A 26,078-nucleotide genomic window follows, 5' to 3' on the forward strand; every position below is an offset into this window, starting at 1 on the left:
AATATTTAAGTTGAATGAGTGAATGGGTTTGGAAAGAATGGAAGGAGATGAGGCCAGGAAGATAATCTGGGTTTACGGAGGATCTTTTTAGTGTTTTTTAGTGTTTTAAAAGTGTGGCTGGGGCTTCCCTGGTGGTGCAGTGGTTGAGAGTCCGCCTGCCGATGCAGGGGACAAGGGTTTGTGCCCCGGTCTGGGAGGATCCCACGTGCCGTGGAGCGGCTGGACCCGTGAGCCATGGCCGCTGGGCCTGCGTGTCTGGAGCCTGTGCTCCGCAGCGGGACAGGCCACATCAGTGAGAGGCCCGCGTACCGCAAAAAAAAAAAAAAAAAGTGTGGCTTAGGGGACTTCGCTGGTGGCTCAGTGGTTAAGAATCCTCCTGCCAGTGCAGGGGACACAGGTTCGAGCCCTGGTCCAGGAATATCCCACATGCCAAGGAGCAACCAAGCCCATGCGCCACAACTGAGCCTGCACTCTGGAGCCCGTGAGCCACAGGTACTGAACCTGCGTGCCACAACTACTGAAGCCCGCGCACCTAGAGTCCTTGCTCCGCAACAAGAGAAGCCACCGCAATGAGTAGCCCCCACTCGCTGCAACTAGAGAAAGCCCGCGCGCAGCAATGAAGACCCAACTCAGCCAAAATAAATAAATTAAAAAAAAAAAAAAAAAAGTGTGGCTTAGGACTTCCCTGGTGGTCCAGTGGTTAAGACTCCGCCCTTCCCCTGCAGGGGGCGCAGGTTCCATTCCTGGTTAGGGAACTAAGATCCCACATGCTGTGTGGCGCCGCCAAAAACAAAAAAACAAAACAAAACGAGCAAAAAGTGTGGCTTAATTCTTTAAACAGTAGGGAGTCATGAGAAGGGAATGACGTGACCATATTTGTTCTGATTAGATCACTAGCAGCAATGTGGAGAATGGTGTGAGGGAAGGAGTTGAAATGGGACTTGAACCTCAGGTAGAAAGTCATTGTAATTCTAGATGCTCAGTCTTTATAAGTGACTTTCTTGTAGTCTGTCAGTGGGATTAAGGCAGTTGGTCAACCTGGACTGAACACATGGAGCCTGGCAAGAATAGTATATATTCAGTGTTTGTCTTCTGGAAACCTAAGGGCCAAATTTGTCTAGGAAAAGCTGTCAGCTCCACTCTTATTGCATTGAGTTGGTGAGAAACGAGGTAGGATGGAAGGGACTAGAAAACTCTTAGCCTGCTAGGTTGGGTGTCAGGGTTGGGCCCTGGCATGGTGGTGGATATTACAGAGAATTAATTTTTTTAAATATTTATTTAATTTATTTTGGCTGCGCCAGGTCTCAGTTGCGGCATGCATGCGGAGTTCCCTGGCCAGGGCCCCTGCTTTGGAAGCGTGGAGTCTTACCCATTGCACCACCAGGGAAGTCCCTACAGAGAATTTAAAATAGTCATCAACTCAGTTCAGTATTCCACTTGGCATTTCTCACCACCACCAATATAGTTGGAATTTTTAGAGGGCTGCAGATTCTAAAATGGATGTGGAGGGACTTCACTTTGTTTTGGATCAATGTACTTATAAAAAAAAAATATTTATTTATTTGGCTGTGCTGGGTCTTAGTTGCAGCATGCGGGATCTAGTTCCCTGACCGGGGATCGAACCTGGGCCCCCTGCATTGGGAGGGTGGAGTCTTAACCACTGGACCACCAGGGAAGTCTCTGGATCAATGTACTTGTAATCCACTTGATATCATTGTATTTTTTCATTTATTAATTAACAATTTGTTAATTTTCCAAACCTTGTTGTTGAAGGTAAGCAGCTGCTCCCCTTGTCTGGCAGTGTACATAGCAGTGTGGGACAGGTGACTTGGCAGTCTTCAGGAGAAGCATCAAACCTGGTTCGAATGAGGAATCAGTCCCTCGGACAGTCTGCGCCTTCTCTTACTGCTGGCTTGGTAAGTGTTAGTACAGATGGTCCCTTGCTCCATGAACAAGTTCTTAGTTGTCATTCATCATTATTGCATCTATTATTTCCCTTTTTAGGGTTTGGCTAGTTTCATATCTCAAAGCGAAGTATGGAAAAGAATGGAATTTAATAGACTGTATTCTGATTGCTCTCATGCTGTCACTGGTACTGATTATATAGTGAGAGTCAAGAATAAGACTCAATATGATTCTAACTTTAATGAATAAATTTCCTGAGAGGGAGCTTTCTCATAGAAATGATTCTAAATCTTGTGAAGTTGTGTTGCATCTGTGTACAGCTCTGTGGTATACATATTTAGTACATGAAGATAGGGAACATGTTTTGCACATAGTAGGCAGTTCAGTATATACTGGGTGAAAAGAATGAGGCTTTTCTTTGTCTAGACTTTGTATAGTAGACAGGACCTAACAGAGGTTAAGCTGTGTAGTCTGGGCAGGTTGTTTTCTGCCTATTATTGCATCTTGTACCCTTTTACCCTCAGTGGCCCTGCCTCTTTACTTAGGGGACCCATTAACTTTCTGCTGATCTCACACTCTTCCCTCTAAATGTAGGACAAGGCACACAGTAATTTGCAGGGTACAATAACAGAAGCTTGTTCCCGTTAAAATAATCTTATCTACTCTTTGGGACCATAAATCTTTTGGGTTGGCATATAGGTAGTAGGAAGTTTTGTCCATTTGTCCATCCTGGGAAGTGGAGATAGGGGAAGAAGTCTGTGACTTTTAGGCCACAGGGACCATCAGGGTCATTTGTGGAACTTCCCCAACTTTTTATTTTTTTTTAATTAATTTATTTTATTTTTGGCTGCGTTGGGTCTTTGTTGCTGCGCGTGGGCTTTTCTCAAGTTGCGGTGAGCAGGGGCTACTCTTCGTTGCGGTGCGCGGGCTTCTCATTGCGGTGGCTTCTCTTGTTGCGGAGCACGGGCTCTAGGTGCGTGGGCTTAAGTATTTGCAGCATGCGGGCTCAGTAGTTGTGGCACATGGGCTTTAGAACGCAGGCTCAGTAGTTGTGGCGCATGGGCTTAGTTGCTCTGCGGCATGTGGGATCTTCCCGGACCAGGGCTTGAACCCATGTCCCCTGCATTGGCAGGCGGATTCTTAACCACTGTGCCACCCGGGAAGCCCCCAACTTTTTATCTTGAAAATATCAAACCTACAGAAAAATGGAAAGAATGGTACAGTGTATACCCAATTAAACTTACTTAGATTGACCTATTTCGTTGTAACTTTACATTTTGCCACATTTTGTTTAATCTGTGTGTATGTGTATATTTTTTTCCTGAAGATTTCAAAGCAAGTAACAGAGGTTATCTCACCTCCCCCTTAAGTATTTCTCCTAAGATCAAGGACAGTCTCCTAAATAACCACAATATATAGTGGACCCCTGAACACCATTGGTTTGAACTGGGTGGGCCCACTTATATGTGGACTTTTCCCAATAGTAAATACTAGTACTATAGGATCCATGGTTGGTTGAATCCTGGGATGCAGAACTGTTGATAGGGAGGGCCAACTGTAAGTTTATACTTGGATTTTCCACTGTATGGAGGGGTGGGGAGGGTTTGGGAGATGTCAGTACCTCTAACCCCTGCATTGTTCAAGGGTCACCTGTATTGTCACATCCAAGAAGTTTAACATCAATTTAGTATAAAAACCATATTCAAGTTTCCCTACTTGTTTTCAGCATGTCTATTAAAGCCCCATCTCTCCTCTCTTTAACATCTGGAACTTAAAAAAAAAAAATCCATGTACTGTCATAGAGATTTTGATCCAGTGGGTCTGGGGTGGTCCCAGGCATCTGTATTTTCTTAAAAGCATTATACCTACTTCTAGATGCACTCTTTTGAGAACTACTGCCACTAAGGTAAAGCTGAATGTTTCATTTTAGGGTGGTTTGTTGCAGAGGAAATTATTGGACTGAGTTTGCTGAATTCCTAGCTTAGGCCAACTGAAGTAGAATATTCCTGAATTAATTTTTTTTAAAGCTGATTGAGACATAATTCACATATGATAAAATTCACTCATTTAAACTGTACAATTCAATGATTTTTAGTATATTCGTCGATACATGCAGCCATCACTGGAGTCAATTTTAGAACATTTTCATCATTTCAGAAAGAATTCCTATACCCTTTAGCTATCACCTTCATATTTTCACATCTCCCTAGCCTTATGTAACCATTAACATACTTCCTGCCTCCATAGATTTACCTGTACTGTACATTTCATATAAATTGAGCCTTATACTATGTGACCTTTTGTAACTAGCTTCTTTCACTTAGGACGATGTTTTCAAGGTCCATCCATTGTGTAGCATGTATTAGTACGTCATTCCTTTTTAATCCTGAATAATATTCCATTGTATGGATATGCCATGTTTTGTCTATCTGTTTGTCAGTGGATGGACATTTGGGTTGTTTCGTCCTTTAGACTATTATGAATAATGCTGCTATGAACATTTGTTTACAATTTTCACATGGACAGTTTTCATTTTTCTTGTGAGTGGAATTGCTTTGTCGTATGGTAACTGTTTAAATGTAGCAGTGTTTGATAAACTGCAGTGTATGAGATTTTTGGTTTCTTCACATTGTCATCAACGTTTGCTATTATTTGTCTTTGATTTTAGCCCATCCTAGTGGGTCTGAAGTGGTATCTGTGGTTTTGATTTGTGTTTTCCTAATGACTAATGACACTGATCATCTTTTCATGTGATTATTGGCCCTTTGTATGTCTTCTTTGAAGAAATGTCTATTCAGACTCTTTGCCCATTAAAAAAATTGGGTTATTTGTCTTTTTTATATATGGATTTGTAAAATCATTACTTCTTTAGACCGGAATACAGTTACTTCTTTCCTCCCAGGGATCTGCCTTTTGTTCCCTCCTGTGCCTTTCTTTCCCGAGCTATTTGCTTACTTATAGTAATCTCAGGCTAGTTCCTCCCTTTCCATTCTCCTACTCAAGGATTTCCAGTTGGGTATTTTATGTTTGGTGGCACATTTGATAGTATCGAATACATTTCCTGCTTTGACTTACTTTACACTGAATATACCTCGATGCCACCCCAGCTTCTGGCTGTGGCATTTCTGAAAAATCTGTCCTATAACGTATTCTTGTTGTTAATAGAGTTATGGCCCTATGTAGCCCATAGACCCAGCCTCCAGAGAATTTTTGGGTCAAAAAGATTCACATAATAACAACACAAACCAATTTTAACGTATTGAAACAACACTTAATAGAATGTTAATTATGACTTAAAAGGAACTAAGGAGACAAGAATTGAGCTGTGTATAATTATTGGGGAGATAATTTGAAGGAGGTTAGATTTGACCAGACTCTGGAGAATGGATAGCCAAAAGCCTTAATGTAGCAAATATTTTCATTTTGACGACATCTAGGTGATTATTTTCCTAGTATCTATTGAGAAGATTTCTCTGAAGGCCCATTTCCCCCATATGTATAGTGACAATGATTCCAATTAGTGGTTTCCAGAGCATGTATAAAAAGGATCATACAATCGTACTACTATATTGTATGTTACTAGGGATAGGGAAAAACTTAGATGACATCTTGTCCGAGATGAATTATTAATCTTAAGATATATGTACATACATATATGTTCGGGAACCGCTGACCAAAACCGCCCACCTTGGCCAGGCACAATGATAACCGCTTGCGTGAATTGTCTCACAACAGGAGGTTCTGATAAAGAACTAGGTGCTGCCACCCGAAAACTAACCAGGAGGATTCAGGAAGGGCCTAAAGGAGGGAGGACACACCAGCCCATAGTATGTCTTGTAAAACTAACCCAGAAGAATTTGGGAAGGGCCAAAAGGAGGTGGGAGGAGACGATATGTGCTGCCAGCCTCCCAGAAACCCTCACACTTGGATCCATCTTGGCTGAGAGATGTGCGAGCCACCAGAAGGACCCTGAGTCAGACCAAATATGAGCCAAGCAAGATGATTGGCCAGGGACAACTGGAAGCTAACCCCATTGCTATAAAACCTGAGCCTGTGAGCCATGTGGCAGAGCAGTTCTCCTGGGTTCCCTTATCCTGCTGCTCTCCGCCCGGGCGCCCCTTCCCAATAAAGTCTCTTGCTTTGTCAGCACGTGTGTCTCCTCAGACAATTCATTTCCAGGTGTTAGACAAGAGCCCACTTTCGGGCTCTGGAAGGGGTCCCCCTTCCTGCAACATATATACATATCCTTTTATGATGTAAATTATAATATATGATATATATAAGGTATATATATATATATATCTTAAAATACATATATAAGATTATATGTATATAATCTTTAAAATAAGGTTAGTTCCTTCTTTGCTTTCTCATGAATATGTCAAGTGGTATCTGCAACTTTGATCTTTGTCTGTGATTCGCTCCATCTGTTTATTCTTCCTCTCTGTTCCCTTAAACTGATTCTTCGGTTGTTCCCTGTCTTGTTAAATAGCACCATGACCCATCCCCCTCCCCGCCCCAGTAGTAGAAAGCTAGAGACCTAGAAGTCTGTTTTGACTCCTCCTCTGCCCTTACTCTATCCCCATCCAATCACCCATCAAGTCCTAGCTCCCAACATCTCTGAGTGGTCTACTTTTTTTCACGAGGGATGTGGCCCAGTTTAAGCCACATCTTCAGTCTCTTGGATCATTGCTGGGGCCTCGTTACTGTTAACCCTGTATTCATTCTTCTTCCTTTCCAACCACTCTCCACTCTAAAGTCTATTCTTTCAAAACCACAAATCTGATATGTCTATTCTTACTTTTTTCTTTTAGTTTTGTCTTCTAAAATTTTCATTTGGTTAATATTTATCCAGCTGTAATGTTTAAAATCTTTCCATAGCTTCCTATAACAATTATTATAAAATATAGTAATAAGTAATTATTGAGTGGATGAGTTTTCATTGACATTAGCAAATTGGGAATGAGGCATTAGAGACAGAGACCACAGATGGAAAGATTAGGCTTGGATGCTTTTTCTCTGAAATCAGTCTATTGGATTCAAGTAATTTGGTACAATTCACTGGTTAGGTTGACCTAACCAGTGAATTGTACCAAATATTGGCATTTTAATAGGAGGGCTATAAATCCCAAGAATCTTTTAATTGATAGTGTTTGACTAATTCTCCAAATATACTTTTGGGATTCTTTCTTTACTTTATTGGCAGACATGGCCTTCACAGGAATGATGCCTTTACAGGACTGATCATTTGCAAGGAATGGCTCTTTCCATCATCATGTTCCTAGTTGACATGTAGCATTGTATCTCCTACATAGTAGGCAATGTATAATTACTTATTGAAGGAGTAAAGGACTTTTGGAATACCTTCGCTAATGTTATAGCTAGTTGGATTAATACTTGTTTGAAGTATAATGTCCACAAGAGAAGGTTGATTTAATGTGTCAGTACCAGCCTGAAATGATGTCACACACACCTCTATTCTTGTCCTTGTCTTAATTCATTTTAATCAATATCTTGGATAAAGACACTGAAGAAATTGCTTATCACATATGCATCAGTATCACATGCTGATGACATGTTGAATGTTAAATTCAGTCAGAGCCTTACAAACAGAAATGATGGTTCAAGAAGAACCAGCAAAATGAGGTTTAACAGAGAGAAAAGTAACCTTTGAAAAGCCCAAAGCTCAAAACTAGATTGAAGTTTGAATTAAAGTCAAGTTCCAAGACATTTTCGTCACTGTAAAAGGAAAACCTTTATCCATGAAGCAGTCACTGTGCATTTTAACTTCAACCTAGCCCTGGTAACTACCCATTCTGTCTCCATGGATTACCTATTTTGGATATTTCTTATTAATGGAATCACACGGTATATGATCTGTGTCTGGCTTCTTTTATTTAGCATAATGTTTTTGAGGTTTATCCATATTGTAGCATGTATCAGTACTTTGTTCCTTTTTATGGCTGAATATGATCCCATCGAATGGATATACCACATTGTGTTTATCCATTCATCAGTTGATGGACATTTGGGTTGTTTCCACCTTTTGGTTATTGTGAATAATGTTACTGTGAGCATTCATGTTCAAGTATTTCTTTGAGTTCCTGGTTTCAGTTCTTTGGAGTATATACCTTCCTTCCTGGGAGTAGAATTGCTGAGTCGTATGGTAAATCTGTTTATTTTTTTGAGGAACCAATAAGCTGTTTTCCACAGTGGATGCATCATTTGGCATCCCTATCTACAGTGTGTGAGGGTTCCATTTTTTCTATATATTTGCCAAAACATTTTATTTTTTAAAATTAATTAATTAATTAATTTATGGTTGCATTTGGTCTTCATTGCTGCGTGCAGGCTTTCTTTAGTTGTGGTGAGCAGGGGCTACTCTTCGTTGTGGTGCCCGGGCTTCTCATTGTGATGGCTTCTCTTGTGGAGCACTGACTCTAGGTGCACGGGCTTCATTAGTTGTGGCTTGTGGGCTTCAGTAGTTGTGGCTTGTGGGCTCTAGAGTGCAGGCTCAGTAGTTGTGTCTCACGGGCTTAGTTGCTCTGTGGCATGTGGGATCTTCCTGGAGCAGGGCTTGAACCTGTGTCCTCTACATTGGCAGGTGGATTCTTAACAACTGCACCACCAGGGAAGCCCTGCCAATATATTTTATTTTCTGTTTTTTAAAAAATTATAGCTATCCTAGTGGGTATTAAGTGGTATCTCATTGTGGCTTTGAGTATTATTGTGTGGGGATTTTTTTTTTTTTTTTTTTGGCTGTGCTGCGTAGCATGTGGGATCTTAGTTCCCCAACCAGGGATTGAACCTGTGCCTCTTGCAGTGGAAGCATGGAATCCTAACCACAGGACTGCCAGGGAATTCCCTATTATTGTATTTTTAACGTAGTAATATTTCAGAACTTTTTCGAAGTGACATATTTGGGATATGCCTTTGAAGGAATTAAGAATCCAAGGTACTACTTACAGCCTTTTCCCATACTTCTTTTTTTTTTTTTTTTTTGCGGTATGTGGGCCTCTCACTGTTGTGGCCTCTCCCGTTGCGGAGCACAGGCTCCGGATGCGCAGGCCCAGCGGCCATGGCTCACGGGCCCAGCCGCTCCGCGGCATATGGGATCCTCCCAGACCGGGGCACGAACCCGTATCCCCTGCATCGGCAGGCGGACTCTTAACCACTGCGCCACCAGGGAGGCCCTTCCCATACTTCTTAACTCTTATGATAATTCTTTAATTTTGACATATGAGTTCAAAGAGAAACACCATGGATATTTGTTCTGCCTACTTCTATGTTACAGAGATTCCAAACTCAGCAACTTCCCCTTTCAGGCTTACCTTTCTGCAGCTGTAACTTTTTGCCTTTTCTACTGTGAAAGTTGGAGATATCTATATTTATCTCTTAATTAGGTTCATTGAGGTATAATTTACATAGAATAAAGTTCACCCATTTTAAGTGTGCAATTTGATGAGTTTTCGTAGATGTATATGGTTGTGTCACTACCATCACCACCCATGATATAGATAAAGAAAATCATGGTATGGAAATTTCTGTCACCCTAAAATGTTCCCTTGTATTCCTTTGCAGTCTGTTCTTTCCCAAGTCCCAGCCCTTGGCAACCACTGACCTGCTTTATGTCACTGTGGGTTTTTTTGTCTTTTCCAGAATTTCATATAAATGGAATCATACAGTATGTAATCTTTTGTGTTTGACTTCTTTCACTTAGCATAATGGTTTTGAGACTCATCCACGCTGTTTTGAGTATCAGTAGTTCCTTTTTATTGCTGAAAGTGTTCCACTGGCCTGGGTATATCAGACTTTGTTTATCTATTCACCACTTGATGATCATTTGGATTGTTTCTTGTTTTTGCCTATTATGGAGAAAGCTGCTATGAAAGTTTGTGTACAAGTATTTGTGTGGACTTACACTTTCATTTTTGCTGGATAAATACCTAGGAATGAGATTCCTGGGATGTATGATAAGTGTATGCTTATCTAAATGAGGAACTGGCATTTTTGTATTTCCACCAGCAGTTGTTCCACATCCTTTTCAGTACTCGGTATTATCATTTTAATTTTAGCTGGTCTAATGGGTGTGTAGGGATATCTCGTTGTGGTTTTAATTTGCATATCCCTGATGACTAATGAGGTTGAATTGCTTTTTATGTGCTTGTTTGACATATATGTGTGTGTGTGTGTGTATTCTATGGTGAATTACCTGTTCAAATCTTCTGTCTTTAAAAAATTTTAGCTTGTTTGTCTTCTTACTATTGATTCTTAAGAGTTCTTTGTATATTCTGAATACAAGTTATATATTTGATATACACTTTCTAAATATTTCTCCGTGTCTGTGGCGCATGTTTTCATTTTCTTATCACTGTTTTACATCAAAATCTGTTTATAAAAATATGCAAAAATCGGGGCTTCCCTGGTGGCGCAGTGGTTGAGAGTCCGCCTGCCAATGCAGGGGACGCGGGTTCGTGCCCCGGTCCGGGAGGATCCCACATGCCGTGGAGCGGCTGGGCCCGTGAGCCATGGCTGCTGACCCTGTGCGTCCGGAGCCTCTGCTCCGCAATGGGAGAGGCCACAACAGTGAGAGGCCCGTGTACTGCAAAAAAAAAAAAAAAAAAAAAAAGCAAAAATCATCTGTATTTCTCTATACTAACAATGAAATTGAAATTTAGAAATCAGGGCCTCCCTGGTGGCGCAGTGGTTGAGAGTCCGCCTGCCGATGCAGGGGATACGGGTTCGTGCCCCGGTCTGGGAGGATCCCATATGCCGCGGAGCGGCTGGGCCCGTGAGCCATGGCCGCTGGGCCTGCGCATCCGGAGCCTGTGCTCCGCAACGGGAGAGGCCACAACAGTGAGAGGCCCACATACCGCAAAAAAAAAAAGAAAAAAAAATTTAGAAATCATTACTATTTATAATAGCTTACAAATATGAAATAATTAAAGGTAAATTAAAAAAAAATTATTTGCAAGACCAGTACATTTTAAACTACAAAACATTACTGAGAGAGATTAAAGAATACTTAAATGAATAGAAAATATGATATGTTCATGGATTGGAAGACTCAATAACATTAAGATATAAATTCTCCTATTGATCTATAGTTTCAATTCAGTTCCAATCAAAACCCAAACAGGACTTTTCAGAAAGTGAAAAGATGATTTCAAGTTTATATTGAAATGTAAAGGGCCTAAAATAACCAAAACAATATTGAAAAAGGCCAAAGTTGGAAGAATCGCCCCACCTGATTTTATGAGTGTCTGTAAGGGTACAGTAATCAAGGCATTGTGATATTGGTGTAAAGATAGACACACGAATCATTGGAACAGAATAGAAAGTTCAGAAATAGACAAATATGCAAGGTAATTTAATGGGGAAAAAAGAGTCATTTCAACAAATGGTGCTAGAACAGTTTACATGGAAAAAAAAATGAACCTTGATCCTTACCCCCTGCTGTATACAAAAATTAACTTGAAATGGATAATTACCCAAATGTAAGCGCTAAAGTTATAAAACATGTAAAGGAAAACTGGAGAAAATTTTTGTGATTTTGGGTGAGGCAAAGGTTTCTTAGAACACAAAAGGCACAAGCCATAAGAGGGAAGAATTTTCACTTTATCAAATAGTATAAAAGAGTGAAATGTTCAATTTAGTAAGAATTATAGGAGTTTAGGTTAAAAAAAGTACATTCAGTGCCTATTAACTTGAGCATTGCTCTCCTTTCCACTCTTGGTTTCTTCTTTTTTGCAAGAGGAACGTGTTTCTAATGCCACCTAGTATCTTTTCAAAGGTATGAGAATAAAGTTTCATAAGAGATTTTAAAATAAAAGTTGGGAGATTTTCATGAGATTGAACAGAATATTAGAAGCCTAGTAGCTTGTTCTCGAGAACATCCTTAAGTGAGAAGCAAAAGAATAGGCTAATTATTTTGCCTGAACAAATTCAGAGGTGAATTTTGTAAACATTTTAATCATATCTTTTTTTTTTTTTTTCTAGCTAATTGGGCCTCTCACTGTGTGGCCTCTCCCGTTGTGGAGCACAGGCTCCGGACACGCAGGCTCAGCGGCCATGGCCCACGGGCCCATCCGCTCCGCGGCATGCGGGATCCTCCCGGACCGGGGCATGAACCCGCGTCCCCCGCATCGGCAGGTGGACTCTCAACCACTGCGCCACCAGGGAAGCCCCTATCATATCTTTTTTTGATAATTTGTAAAGAATTTAAGGTGTACAACTTTAAAAATAGTGGCTTCCATATTAAAAAATTTTTTTTCATCATTTTATCTTATTTTTATTTATTTATTTATTTATTTTGGCCACACCACGCAGCATGTAGGATCTTAGTTCCCCATCCAGGCATCGAACCCATGCTCCTGCATTGGAAGCGCAGAGTCTTAACCACTGGACCACCGGAGAAGCCCCCTTCCATATTTTAAAAAAGCATTTAAGATTTAAAAAATTTTTAGATAAATTGGTTGATTGATTAGGACTACTGAAAAACATCTATTGGATTTGTTGAGGGTTAGAATACATGACATACATGACAATGTTTATGCAAGTTTTTCATTAAGAAAAAAAAGATAGTGTTATTAAATCACCAGTTAAAAGTTATAGCTACAGGTTTTGTTCCTTTTTGTTTTTGTTTTAAATCTTTTACAGAAAGTCTTTTTTTTTTTTTTGCGGTACGCGGGCCTCTCACTGTTGTGGCCTCTCCTGTTGTGGCAGGCTCCGGACGCGCAGGCTCAGCGGCCATGGCTCATGGGCCCAGCCGCTCTGCGGCATGTGGGATCTTCCCGGACCGGGGCACGAACCCGTGTCCCCTGCATCGGCAGGCGGACTCTCAATCACTGCGCCACCAGGGAAGCCCCAGAAAGTCTTTTAATTGGACCATTAATGTCGTATATTGCTATGTATAAGTGTAATTAACAGTGCTGAGGAAAGATTGCAAAGTATTGATATTTGTACATTCTGTCATGTAAACAAAATAGAAATCCTGGAGATATTTGAGTTGGGATAGAGAACTAATGTTTACTAGACCCTGTACCTAGGTTTTTTTACATATATTCTTCTTTATTTTCTCAGGAACATAAATTTTCTTTTTGTGAGGTAGACATAATTATCCTCTTTTACAGGTGAGGAAATTCAGGTCTGCAGAATGAATTTGTGCATTCATTCCACAAATATTTATGAGGTACCCACTATGTATCACCACTGTACTGCGTGCTCAGAATACAATGATGAACAAAACAAAGTTAAGTACTTTGCTGTAAGATAGTGGGTGAATGTTAGAGTACGGATTCAAAACCAGGTCTGACTCTGAGGTCTATTTCAAAACTTGTAAGTAAGTGGAGAGGCACGTCTTTAGCAAGTTGGGTGATTTGAACTGCACTTTTTTGCTGGACTTACTGATACTCAATTTTCTCAGCTATTCACGTATTGAAGATTTTGATCAGGATTACATATAGGGAAAGTTTTACTTGGTTTTGATTACATAAAAATTTCTCTTTGAGTTAAAAAGACTTTCTCGTCTTTAGAGTATGCAAATAAGTTGAAAATACATTTAATTTTATTCCACATAAAATGGTTTTGGCTGGAAAAAGAACAGACAAATTATGATATTATAATAAAGAGATATAGGCAGGATGTAGTGAAATGGCAACATGTACATAGTACCTTCTCCTTAATAATAACCTGGTGCTGTTACCAGCCCTGGGTCTGAAAGGGTGAGGGGAAGAAGTGATCCTTGGAACTTGGAGACAGAGGAGGCTGTGTATAGAAAGTGACCTGACAGTTGGCATGACTTGTGGTAGTATGAAGCAGCCCGCCTGACACAACCCTGCAGCGACCAACCCAGGAGAATGAATCTCCTCTACTCTCCCTTACCCTCTGTTCTTTCTCCGACCTCTTGCTAGTGCTACCTATTGGCTGAACCCATCTGGACAGAAGAGGGCAAGGGAACCTGTTGACATAGTTCATAATGAGCCTGCATTTGGGGTACAGTGAATGATCTGGAGGGGCAAATGGATGATATCCTGTACATCTTGCAAATATTTTAAACATTGAGCTTATTTATACATAGTTTTGACTATGAATTATGTTAAATCATGTTGCAGTTTTATTCAAAGCACTGCTGATTCTTTTTTTTCATAAACCTGTTTTTGAGAGTGTCTTCATCCCAGAAACCATCTCTTGTAGTTCAGAAATTCCATCATTCTACAGTGCTCTGGTTCATTAAAATACATGTAAATATAGCATTTACTGTACCTTGATTTTAAGTTTGTGTATGTAAAAATACAAGTTCTTTAAAAAAATAATGTATAGTAGCAAATAGCAGTTATTCTGTAAACTTTTCATTTAATAAATTCTGTTTTCAAATGGGAAATCAAAGTACTTGATATGACTCTTGGAACCTTATGTGGAATTGCATATATTGTTCCTTTTGCTTAGATTGTTCAGTCAACTTCTGTGCATCTTTTAAGATCCAGTTCAATGATTCCCTCCATTGTGAAGTCTTCTGTGACTCCCTCATCCTCTGTTAAACTTTATTTGTACCACAATTAAACCTTATACAACCTTTATTACTATATATAGGTGGTAGACTCCAAGAGTGTGAATGGAGATTGAGTACTTAAACTAGTTGCCACCATTAGAAGATGCATTGCTTTGTACAAATTACTTAAGTTCTCTGTAATGCTTTCCCTTTTGTAAAATGGGAATAAAAATTATCTAAAATAGTTATTGTCTTTTTGTCTTAAGTATTAAATGAATTTGTATATGTAAAGTTCTTAGAACAATGCTTGGAAACTCTAGGAAATATTAGATGATATGATTATTGTGTAAATTTTCTCTCATCTGATAGTCTTTGAGCACGTGTTTCTCTTTACACCTGGACTGCAGAGCATAGCACAAAGCATAGCATGTAGTGGGTTTTCTGTAAACATTTGCAAAATGAATCGGTTTTGAGTATTCTGATATTCTTATTGTTTTTAACACAATCTCTAAAATTCTGAATAATTGTTTTACTGTAAGGGTTATGAAGATTGCTTTCAAAGTCCTTCTCTCCATGAACATATCTATTTTCTTTTTTCTCATAGGGTTAACATTTGTAAATATTTGCTGGGAATCTTGGTAGAAGATCCCATCTATCACTAGATTATATACTTCTTGACAGCAAGGTTCGTTTCTTACAAAAATTTCCCCCCATTCACTGCTCCCTGCAACAGCCATCTAACATAATATTTGATGTTTGTATGTAATAGTTGAGTCCACAAACGTTAGGTGAAAATCACTTTTTCTAAAAATTATCTACTTATGGTGTATGACTCAGGTCTTTTTTTTTTTTTTTAAGCTTCCAAGTGAGTTGTCACTCTGCATTTTTGGAGTGTGTCTTTTCTTATCTTAGAATATCTAGAGTACAGGGCTGGTTCAAGCATATGTGCATGCTGGTAGCCTTGAAAGGGGGGAATGTTAAGAAAGAGTGGTGTGCAGAAAAGATTTTACAAGGCCTGAGACTGCTGTACTTGAAAAAGCCTGCATGCAAGATTGGCCATTGGTTAGCATTTGGGAACTTGAACTGTAAACTGTTTCTTACACTGATAAAGCTTTCCCTAAATGATGAGAGTGACTGACTGTGTCTAGACTATACAAACAATGTGAATACCTGCTTTCCTGGAGGCCTGGAATTTTGGTATGTAGCAGGCAGAGTGTGCCAGTGTAAGCAGCTCCAATAAAAACTTAGAGCACTGAGTCTGATGAACTTCACTGGTAGATTGCATTCCATGTGTGTTAATCAAAATTTGTTGCTGGAGGAATTGAATGTGTCCTGTGTATCTCCACTGGGAGAGAAATCTTGAAAGCTTGCCTCTGGTTTCCTCTGAACTTCATCATGCCCCTTTTCCCTTTGCTGATTTTGTTTTGTTTCCTTTTTCTGTAATACATTTTAGTCAGGAGTACAAGTATATTGTTGAACCTGAGGGTGGCCTTGGGGGCCCCTGACAAAGGTAGCTGCCTTTGAAGAGCTGTGGAAATGACCAAAGGTAGCTCCCCAGATTTACATATGGTTGGGGTTGAAGATTGTTTTATGTGTAATTAACTTTAGGTCATTTCATAGCACCTGAGACTGAGCCATCTTTTCCTGTACCACTGTTTGCCCCAGAACTGGCATTATTTGCTTTTTACCCTGAGGATGGCATTGCTTCTGCCATGTCCTCCATTTTTTTTTAGTATATAATTAATTCTTACCTCTTTGAATCTTGAGTCCTTTTCTTCTTTTTAATATTTATTTAATTTATTTATTTGGTTGCGCCGGGTCTTAGTTGTGGCAGGTGGGCTCCTTAGTTGTGGCACACAGGCTCCTTAGCTGTGGCATGCAAACTCTTAGTTGTGACATGCATGTGGGATCTAGTTCCCTGACCAGGGATCGAACCTGGGCCCCCTGAATTGGGAGCGTGGAGTCTTAACCACTGAACCACTAGAGAGGTCCCTGTCCTCCTGTTTTTTTATGGCACATAAAACAGATTGAAAGAGCTGGGCTCTCTTTTCTTGGTCTGTTACCTCTTTGCAGCGTATCTTATTTTCATTATTTTTATTCAGTTAATTTTATATATATGGCCACTATGTTGAAGTATTATGCTGGGAGCTGTGGCTGATAAAAAAAGAAGAAGATACAGCTCTTAAGCTGCCTCTGTTTCTTTCTTTTTTTTCTGTACTTGTCCCAAGCTTAATATAACCCTTTTCTGTTTTTCCTTTGTTTGTCTCAGGATTTCCTGATTGATATTTTCTGTTTGTGAATACATTTGACAGTTTTCTTAGGTAGTTAAAAAAAAAAACTGTCCTGGAATGTCCATCTTATATCCCCATACTTGCAAATTTGTTCTGTGCCACGTAAAATGACACGTTTTAGAGCCCATGGTTGTGTGTGTGTGTGTGTGTGTGTGTGTGTGTGTGTAATCATGATTTATTACTGTGTTAAGTGAGGGAGACTTGTAGGAAGAATTGTGACTTAAAATATTCCATCAGTGTTTAACTTATGAAATGCATATGTAATAAGCATGTTTATAAGAATGCAAGCACTGATAGGTCAAACTGAACTTGTGTTAGTCCAATTGGTTCTGTGATCTATATGAAACTAATATGCATATTTCAGCCTAAGCTACTTATTACATAGAGGCATGTTTTCATCTGTTGTAGAACCTGTGAAATAATCTTGCTCTACAGAATGTTATAAAGTTAGAGGTAAATTGACCAAAGTACTCATTCTCTAGGCAGAGAGCTATAAAAGGGAGATAACATAATATAATTATAATTTTGAGGATAATATTTAGATTTGCCTTTAAATTAGGTTAATGGTATCTTTGGGCTTTTAGGGTCCGTTCCTAAATCTCAACTGGTTTATGTTAGTATTGAGAAATACTATATCCACATATTGTCTGGATTTTTATTCATTCAGCAAACATGTTTTTAGTGCTCACGTGGTGTCAGGATTTGAGGTGAATGCTGGAGAAAATAAGATATAGAAGGCATTGTCCTTATTCTCAGAGAACTAGATAATAATTGCTGTATAATTGTTATAATAGAAAGCTGTGTGAGGCATAGTTTGGACACAATAGGTAGTGATCAGTTCTGGATGTGGGTGGGAATTAAAAACTTAATAGTGATAATGCTTGAGCTGTATTTTAAAGGATGATTAGAAATGATCAAAGGATGGTAGAAGTTGTCTGTGAGGCAATAGATAACTTTTTCTAGGGAATGAAAGAAAAATTCATGGAAGAGGTAGTGTTTGAGCTAGACCTGGATGGATAAGTTTTAGAGGTAAAAAGCTTTGGGCAGAGAGGAAGCCTTTCTGGAGTAGGGAACATGAAATAAAGGTATGGTTGTCTAAAATCCTAGAAATAGCAAATAGTTCATTTTGGCTGGAGTATAGAGCTTATATACTCATACTATACGGCAGTCAGTGTGCCTTCTTCTGGCTGCATCTTATTAAATAAAACAGACATTGTCCCTGTCTTCATGGAGCCTAAGGGAAGGAGTGGAGTGATAGATAAGGTTGTGAACAGTAGGTTGGGTAAATTGGATTAAAGAGCAAAGGAGTTTGGATGTTAAGGGAGGCATCAGGACCTCAGTTTTAAGTAGTGGGGAGCCCTTGAGGATTAACAAACTGGTTGAGAATTTTGATTAGGGCTCTGGAGAGAAATGGGTTGGAGGGGGTCTTTTGTATAGAGGTGATGGTTTGCAGATAAAAAAAGTGGGAGGGTGGTTGATGAGGAGAGGGTTAGGGAGGGAGAGGGAGGGAGATCAGTGTAAAGTGCTCAGAGAGTGTTTTCTGACTGAATGAGGGTCTTTGTATCTGCCCATGTTCTTTACTCTCTGTGTACATCTCTTGCTTTCCTCATCAGTTGTTTCTTTCACCTTTCCCCATTTTATTTACCCTTATTCTGACTCCTTTTCTGAATTGGCTTATTTATGAAATATGTTTCAGATTTTTTCTGGAGCTAGAGATCTAATAGTTATCCTTTGCTTAGAAGCCTCCAATGATTATTAAAATTACAGAGACTTGATAGATCTCACAGAGTGATTTCATTAATCAAAAAACACACAAAAACACAAAACCCCACAAGATTATGGGAGCCAGGGCAGGCCTAGGGAGCAGAAAAAAGAGCTCGTTTGGACATGTCTAATTTGAGGGATCTATTGCCAGTAAGAATTGTTTTTAGAGCTCAGGAAATTTGTGCTAGAGATAGAGCTTCAAGAGGCAAGGAATCATCAGTATGAAATGGTAGTTGAAGCTATGAATGTGGATGAGTTCACTTGAGAACATTGAAGGATTAAAAAAGAGACAGGGGCTTCCCTGGTGGTGCAGTGGTTGAGAGTCCGCCTGCCGATGCAGGGGACACGGGTTCGTGCCCTGGTCCGGGAGGATCCCACATGCCGCGGAGCGGCTGGGCCCGTGAGCCCTGGCCGCTGAGCCTGGGCGTCCGGAGCCTGTGCTCCACAACGGGAGAGGCCACAACAGTGAGAGGCCTGCGTACAGCAAAAAAAAAAAAAAAAAAAAAAAGTATTAAAAAAGAGACAGACCTTTAGGGGAGCCACTCTTCTGTTAGATGAGGATTGCCTTTAGGACAAGTATCATGTCTTTCTAAATTTAATAAACCTTTTTGACTCTTCTGTGCCAGTTTGTTGTGCCCGGTGCTGGGTGCACAGAGAAGAATGAGATACAGTCTTCGTGCTTAGCAAGATCCCAGGCTTTTAGGACAAAGAGAGATGTGTAATGAACAGTGCAGAGCAGAAGGTGCTATAGGGGAGGGAGAGAAACTGCTGTTGAGCTTTGCATTTTCAGTAACTATTCCATTATATGTCACTCAGTGTGATTAGGAGGTTAAGTTTTTTGCTATTTTTTAAAGCAGTGTAATTGATTTGTGAACATTTTATATTGCTATGTTTTAAAGAAGAAAACAAGTAGTCCTTTCAACAGATTAGTTGCTTTATATGTATGTTGTCCTTGATTATAATTTTTCTATGGACTACTAGTATTAAATGGGGTAGAAAGATGCTTGCCAATATGCTTTAAATGAAAATGCCTGGAGAATTAATTATGAGCAGGAGGATTTATATCAAAACAAATCATACAGTTTCTCTAAATGAGTGATAAGAATTGCCTCCCCTTCCTCCTATTCATTTGGTAACCTTTAGGAAATACTTATTTAGTCCTTCTTTCTAGCTTGTATGGAAGGTGTTGAATGTATAGGAGTGAAAACAATAGATATGGTTTTTGTCCTTGTGGAATCTAGACCCTCATGGGGGTGATAGATATTAATAAATTTTTAAAGAAATATGTATATAATTATAAATCAGCATTGATGCAGTTATATAGCTGTAAATGGCAATGAAAGATTAATGTTATTATCAACACTATCAAAGAACTATAGTGTTTAAAACGTATTTTGCTACAAATGAATGAATCTGGGTGTTTTGTTTACCTGGTATGATTGTATGGAATTGTGGTCTGTGTCCTCTGTACTGTGACTTTTTTTTTTTTTTTTGCGGTACGCGGGCCTCTCCCTATTGTGGCCTCTCCCGTTGCGGAGCACAGGCTCCGGACGCGCAGGCTCAGCGGCCGTGGCTCACGGGCCCAGCCGCTCCGCGGCATGTGGGATCTTCCCGGACCAGGGCACGAACCTGTATCCCCTGCATCGGCAGGCGGACTCTCAACCACTGCGCCACCAGGGAAGCCCTGTACTGTGACTTTTGATCTGCGTTTCAGAATGCTGGGATTAGGAGCATCTCTGTCTAACAAAACTTTTTACAAGACATTTTATCGTGTCTTCTATAGTAGTTTAGTTTAGGTTCCTGATTATGAATGCAAATGTAAATTGCTATATTGTGCCTATTAAAGGAATTGATGGGCATCTGATCTAGCCTTATCGTTCTGAACAATACTAGTTTTCATTATAAGCTTATGATGGCAGTCTGTTAGCTGCATTGTATTAAAGGGCCTCAGCTGTCTTCCTTCAGCAGCACAATTATTGATGTCAATGAGAAGCATGGCTCATTGCCATTTTAGGATATTAGTTTCATGGAGAAAAGAATAATACTTTGAATATAGGATGCAAAATCCTCTTTGTGCTTAAAATACATTAAAAAAACTCTTTTAGATTCATACATGATGCTGTTCTACTTGGTACTTGCCTACTTAAGTAAATAATCAGAGATTAGCTAAAGAATAGTCATATCCTTCCCATAGAAGTAATTTATGGGAGATATTAACCAGTATTTCCACATCAACTAGCATTTTTGATAGCAGGGCTAATTTTGAAGGGCTCATTTACTGCATGATTAAAAATAATAACATTTGTTGAATGCATCCTGTGTGCTGGGGACTATGCTGAGTATTTGAAATGGATTAGCTTTACTTAATCCTTATACCAGCCCTATGAAATAGGCATGATTACTCAATCAATGTATAAATTGAGGAAGTGGAGGCTTAAAAGTGGGTAACTTGCCCAAGTTCACACGGATGGTTCATGATAGAAGTATGGTTTGAATCCAGATCTCTCTTTTTGTAGAATGAATGCTGTTAATCTCTCTGGTGATGTTTCTTATTATTTTGTAATCACTGTATTTGGGAAGTTTCTCTCTTGGTTTCACTTGGAACCACTTTTGTTGAGAAATTATAGAGAAACCTCTCCTTCAGTGTTGTCTAACAACTCCCTTTTCTCATCTAAAACCAGACAAAAAATTGAATGTTAGAGCAGGATAAATTTAACTGGACATTCTATATTTTTATTTGCTAAACCTAGCAATCCTAACCAGGGAGGGACCTCAGAACAGTAGACTTCTTTTTTAACAGTTGAGGTATTGGTTCCCAAACTTTGCTGCACATCGAAATTATCTGGGAATCTTCAAAATACTCACACCTGGCTCATGATCTCAGACATTCAAATATAATTGGTGTGGGATGTGACCTGGGGATCAGGATTTTCGAAAGCTCAGGTTGACTGTAATGTGGAGCAGAGTTTGGGAGGTTGACTGTAATGTGCAGCAGAGTTTGGGAACCACTGAGATGTGGGAAACTCAACATTTTAAGGGACTTCTAAAGATCCCTATACAATGTTTTTTCATCTGTTCCTCTCTTGGCAGATATTAAACATGCTGTAATAAATATCCATATTCATATATTCTTAAATGTTGACGCTTCCCTCTCTCTAGAATAGATCCTCTAAAATGGAGTTGCTGGATCAAAGGTTATATGCATATTTTATTTTAATAGGTATTATTGTTTTTAACAGTTTACTTTCTACCAGCAATATGTGAATAGACCTGTTTTCTTGCATTTCTCTGTTATTAGATATTAAAACTCTTGTAATTTTTGCCACACTATGTTATTTATTTATTTTTAAAATATTATTTATTTTTTTATTTTTGGCTGTGTTGGGTCTTTGTTGCTGTGCATGGGCTTTCTCTAGTTGCGGTGAGTGGGGGCTACTCTTCGTTGTGGTGTGCGGGCTTCTCACTACGGTGACTTCTCTTGTTGCAGATCACAGGCTCTAGGCGCATGGGCTTCAGTAGTTGTAGCTCACGGGCTTAGTTGCTCTGGGGCATGTGGGATCTTCCCGGACCAGGGCTTGAACCCGTGTCCCCTGCATTGGCAGGCGGATTCTTAACCACTGTGCCACCAGGAAAGCCGGCATACTGTATTATTAACTCTGCTTTATAAATGAAGAAGCTGTGAGGTAGTACGAGGTGATTATTGTTAACAAGTAGTGGATTGGGATTCTTTTGTTTCTGATTCCAGTGTTTTCTCTGTTATATCACAAATGCCTATACAAAGTGTACTTTTCCTATTATTCTATTATTTCAAGCGAGTCTCAGAACATTCCTTGGCATCAGTTGGATAAGTTTATGTGATTATGATAATATTGGTATTTGCTACTGACTGGAATTTTCTAATTAGTTTATTTCTGTATAGGCAGCTTTTTTTCTTTCTTAATGAAGATGTTTTCAGTCCTTAGAGGCAGCGTTCAGAAGTTAGAGAATGAATCTAGGGAGGAGTCAAGACATCATGTAAAAGTGTAAAAAGGTAGGTTTTTTTTCCCCCTCAAAACCAGATTTCATTGGATAAAAATTCCAAATGATAGAGTGAGTATAGATGGGTTCTAAATATTGTATAAAATTCTAGTTATGCATGTTTTTCTGCTCTTGGCATGGGCTTGAGTCTTTGAAAGCGGAAAAGAAGATGATTTCATTTAGTAATGAAAAAGGCTTTCATTACAGTTTATTTAAGAGCTCACACTGCTAGAAAGACAGTTTCTTCACCTTTTCACTCTGATGCTTAGGAAGCTCACAAAGTATTTCCCACCTTTCTTCATTCAGAAGCACCTAACCCTGACTTTGTCAGTCAGCTCTCTAGACTGTGATTTTACATATGGAAGAGTTAGAAAGTAATACTCTTCTCAAGAAGAAAGTGGTAGTTGAGGTGCAACCTTCAACAATTTGAAGGTTGTTATTAGTGAGGGTGGAATGTAGGGAACCTTTATAACTCTTTAGAAGCATATTAGTTAGGAGAATGGAATTTTAACATGTCAAAGTGATAGACTTGTTCCTTCTCTAGTATTCTTCATCTTATAAATGGTGCCACAATCTTGGTAAAAGATGGCATCCTTTTTTTTTTGTTTGTTTGTTTGTTTTAGCCGTACGCGAGCCTCTCACTGTTGTGGCCTCTCCCGTTGCGGAGCGCAGGCTCAGCGGCCATGGCTCACGGGCCCAGCCGCTCCGCGGCATGTGGGATCCTCCCAGACCAGGGCACGAACCCGTGTCCCCTGCATCGGCAGGCGGACTCTCAACCACTGCGCCACCAGGGAAGCCCAAGATGGCATCCTTGATTGTTTTATTTTTCCACCTCGTGTTCAGTCCAAGAGCTAGTCTAGTTGGCTCTCTGTATGGAATACCCTCTGAATCTGTGTATTTGCCTTCTTCCCACGCCGCCCGCCAAGCCTAATTGCTAGAACCCTAGTACAGGTCCCCACTTCTCTAGTCTGAACTGTTCCAGTAGCTTCTTATGTGATTTCTCTGCATTCCCTTGACCTCCTTACAAATCATTCCCCACAAAGTAGTCAGTACATTAAGAAAAATTTTAAACAATTTTTTAAGTAAGTAGTACATTAAAAAAATGTATATCGGATTATGTCATTCCCTTGCTTAAAATTACCCAGTGGCTTCCCATTATACAAACAATAAACTCTAAACTCCTTATCATGGCCTACCAAGTTACTATATGATCTGGTCCCTGCCTACTTCTCTGAACTCATCTTATGCAACAAACCCCTTCTTACTATATTCCATCAGTGTTAGTCTTCTTTCTACACAATGAACATTGCAAGCTTGTTCCCACCACAAAGCCTTTGCAGGTTGTTTTCCCTATAGCTGTTATGCACTTTAGCCTGATGTTTTCATGACTGAGTCTCTCTTTCAAGTTTTATCTCAAATGTCATTATTCCTCCCCCATCACACTTTGTTTTCTTCATGGCATTTAACAGTGTGTATGAATGTATGTATTTACCTGTTTATTTGAAAAAAATTCTTAACTTGTTTTGTTTGCATCTTTACATTTGGAAACTAGTATAGGATCTTACTCTGGATTTGGGGAGCTTTTGAATTTTATATATTAAAGGCATTTTATTAAAATAATCTGTTTATGCAGACTATCATGGCATGTTTGAGGATTTCTGATTTTTGCCTTGTTCACTAATATCCTGACAGCTCTGCTTGGTGGAAGGACAGATCAGAAGTGATGGGAGATTTTGTTCTTTATAATGTACAGTGCAAACTATCTTTTTTTTTTTTTTTGCGGTACGTGGGCCTCTCACTGCTGGGGCCTCTCCCGTTGCGGAGCGCAGGCTCAGTGGCCATGGCTCATGGGCCCAGTAGAATTATCCCAGTAGATAATTAGAAGACTAATTTGCATACATATCTACAATTCCCAGTAGAATTTGTAATTCTACATACCAGATCTGTACTTTTATTTGTAGGAATATTTTTAAACTAAAAGTTCAGTTGCTTTACTAGATAAAGGGATATGTATATTCATACTTTCTATATTTCTTTTTTCTTTTTGGCCATGCCATGCATCATGTGGAATCTTAGTTTCCCAACCAGGCATTGAACCCGCGCCCCCTACATTGGAAGCGCAGAATCTTAACCACTGGACCCCCAGGGAAGTCCCAATACTTTCTATATTTCTTGAGGGAAGTCCCAATACTTTCTATATTTCTTGAGGGAGATTTGGTATTTTATGTCCTTTAAGCAGTTTATCCATTTCATCTAAATTGTGTAATTTATTGGTATCAAATTATAAATCTCTCATCCTGATATTGGTAATTTTTTCCTTCATTTTTCTCTAATCAGTCTGAATAGTGATTTATTCATTTTCTCAAGCTCTAGCTTTTGTTTAACTGATTTCTCTTATTATTGAATTTATGTATGTATGTATGTATGTCTATACGTATGTTTTCTACTCTATGCTCTCATCTTCATTAATTTTTTTCTTTGCTTATTCTGGATTTTATTTACTCTTTCTAGTTTCTTGAGGTGGAAGCTGAGGTCATTTCTTTTCTAATATAGGTGATTAGTGGTAAACATTTCTCTCTGTATACTAAAGTTTTAGCTATATCCTACACATCTTTGATGTGTGTTTTTTTATTTTCACTCAGTTCAAATTACTTTCTAGTTTTCTTTTTTAATTTCTTTGAATGATGAGTTAGTCATGGGTATGTTATGTAGTTTTCAAATATTAGAGGATTTTTGCATAGGTCTTTTGTTATTATTTTCTAGGTTATTTCCATTGTGGTCAGTCACATATATGACTTAAGTCTTAAAATTTATTGACTCATGTTTTATAGTGTTGAATATGGTCTACCTTGGTAAATGTTTGATGCGCACTTGAAAAGAATGTGTATTCTGCCATTGTTGTGTTAGTGCTCTACAAATGTCATTTAAGTCACATTGGTTGATAGTGTTGTTCAGGGTTTTTTTGGTCCTTACTGATTTTTTGTCTGCTTGCTATATCAGTTGTTAAAGAGGGTTTTGGAATCTCAAGAGGGGCTGGAGGTCAATGCATATGCTGTCTGTTATGTTTTTTTTTTTTTGTCATTAGAAAGTAATAGCATATCTAAAGAAACACTATTTCTTTTTCTTTTTTTTTTTGCTGGTTTTTTTTATTTTTTATTTTTTATTTTTTTATTTTTATTTTTTTATTTTTTGCTTTATAACAAATTAAATCAGTTATACATATACATATGTTCCTATATCCCCTCCCTTTTGTGTCTCCCTCCCACCCTCCCTATCCCACCCCTCCAGGCGGTCACAAAGCACTGAGCTGATCTCCCTGTGCTATGCGGCTGCTTCCCACTAGCTCTCTACCTTACGTTTGGTAGTGTATATATGTCCATGCCGCTCTTTCACTTTGTCACAGCTTACCCTTCCCCCTCCCCATATCCTCAAGTCCATTCTCTAGTAGGTCTGTGTCTTTATTCCTGTCTTACCCCTATGTTCTTCATGACATTTTTTTTCTTAAATTCCATATATATGTGTCAGCATACAGTATTTGTCTTTCTCTTTCTGACTTACTTCACTCTGTATGACAGACTCTAGGTCCATCCACCTCATTACAAATAGCTCAA

At 39.2% G+C, this 26,078-nt stretch overlaps 1 protein-coding gene across 8 annotated transcripts in view; it reads left to right on the forward strand.

Moving 5' to 3' along the window:
• MAST2 (microtubule associated serine/threonine kinase 2) overlaps positions 1–26,078 on the forward strand; it is a 208,830-nt gene that overhangs the window by 29,442 nt on the left and 153,310 nt on the right. For all 8 annotated transcript variants that reach the window (XM_060089737.1, XM_060089741.1, XM_060089739.1 and 5 more), the window contains exon 3: positions 1,774–1,916. In XM_060089737.1, coding sequence (XP_059945720.1) covers positions 1,774–1,916 — 143 coding nt within the window. The remainder of the gene's footprint in view (positions 1–1,773; positions 1,917–26,078) is intronic.

The sequence above is a fragment of the Mesoplodon densirostris genome, chromosome 2 (genome assembly GCF_025265405.1).
Source record: "Mesoplodon densirostris isolate mMesDen1 chromosome 2, mMesDen1 primary haplotype, whole genome shotgun sequence".
Classification (NCBI taxonomy): Eukaryota; Metazoa; Chordata; class Mammalia; order Artiodactyla; family Ziphiidae; genus Mesoplodon; species Mesoplodon densirostris.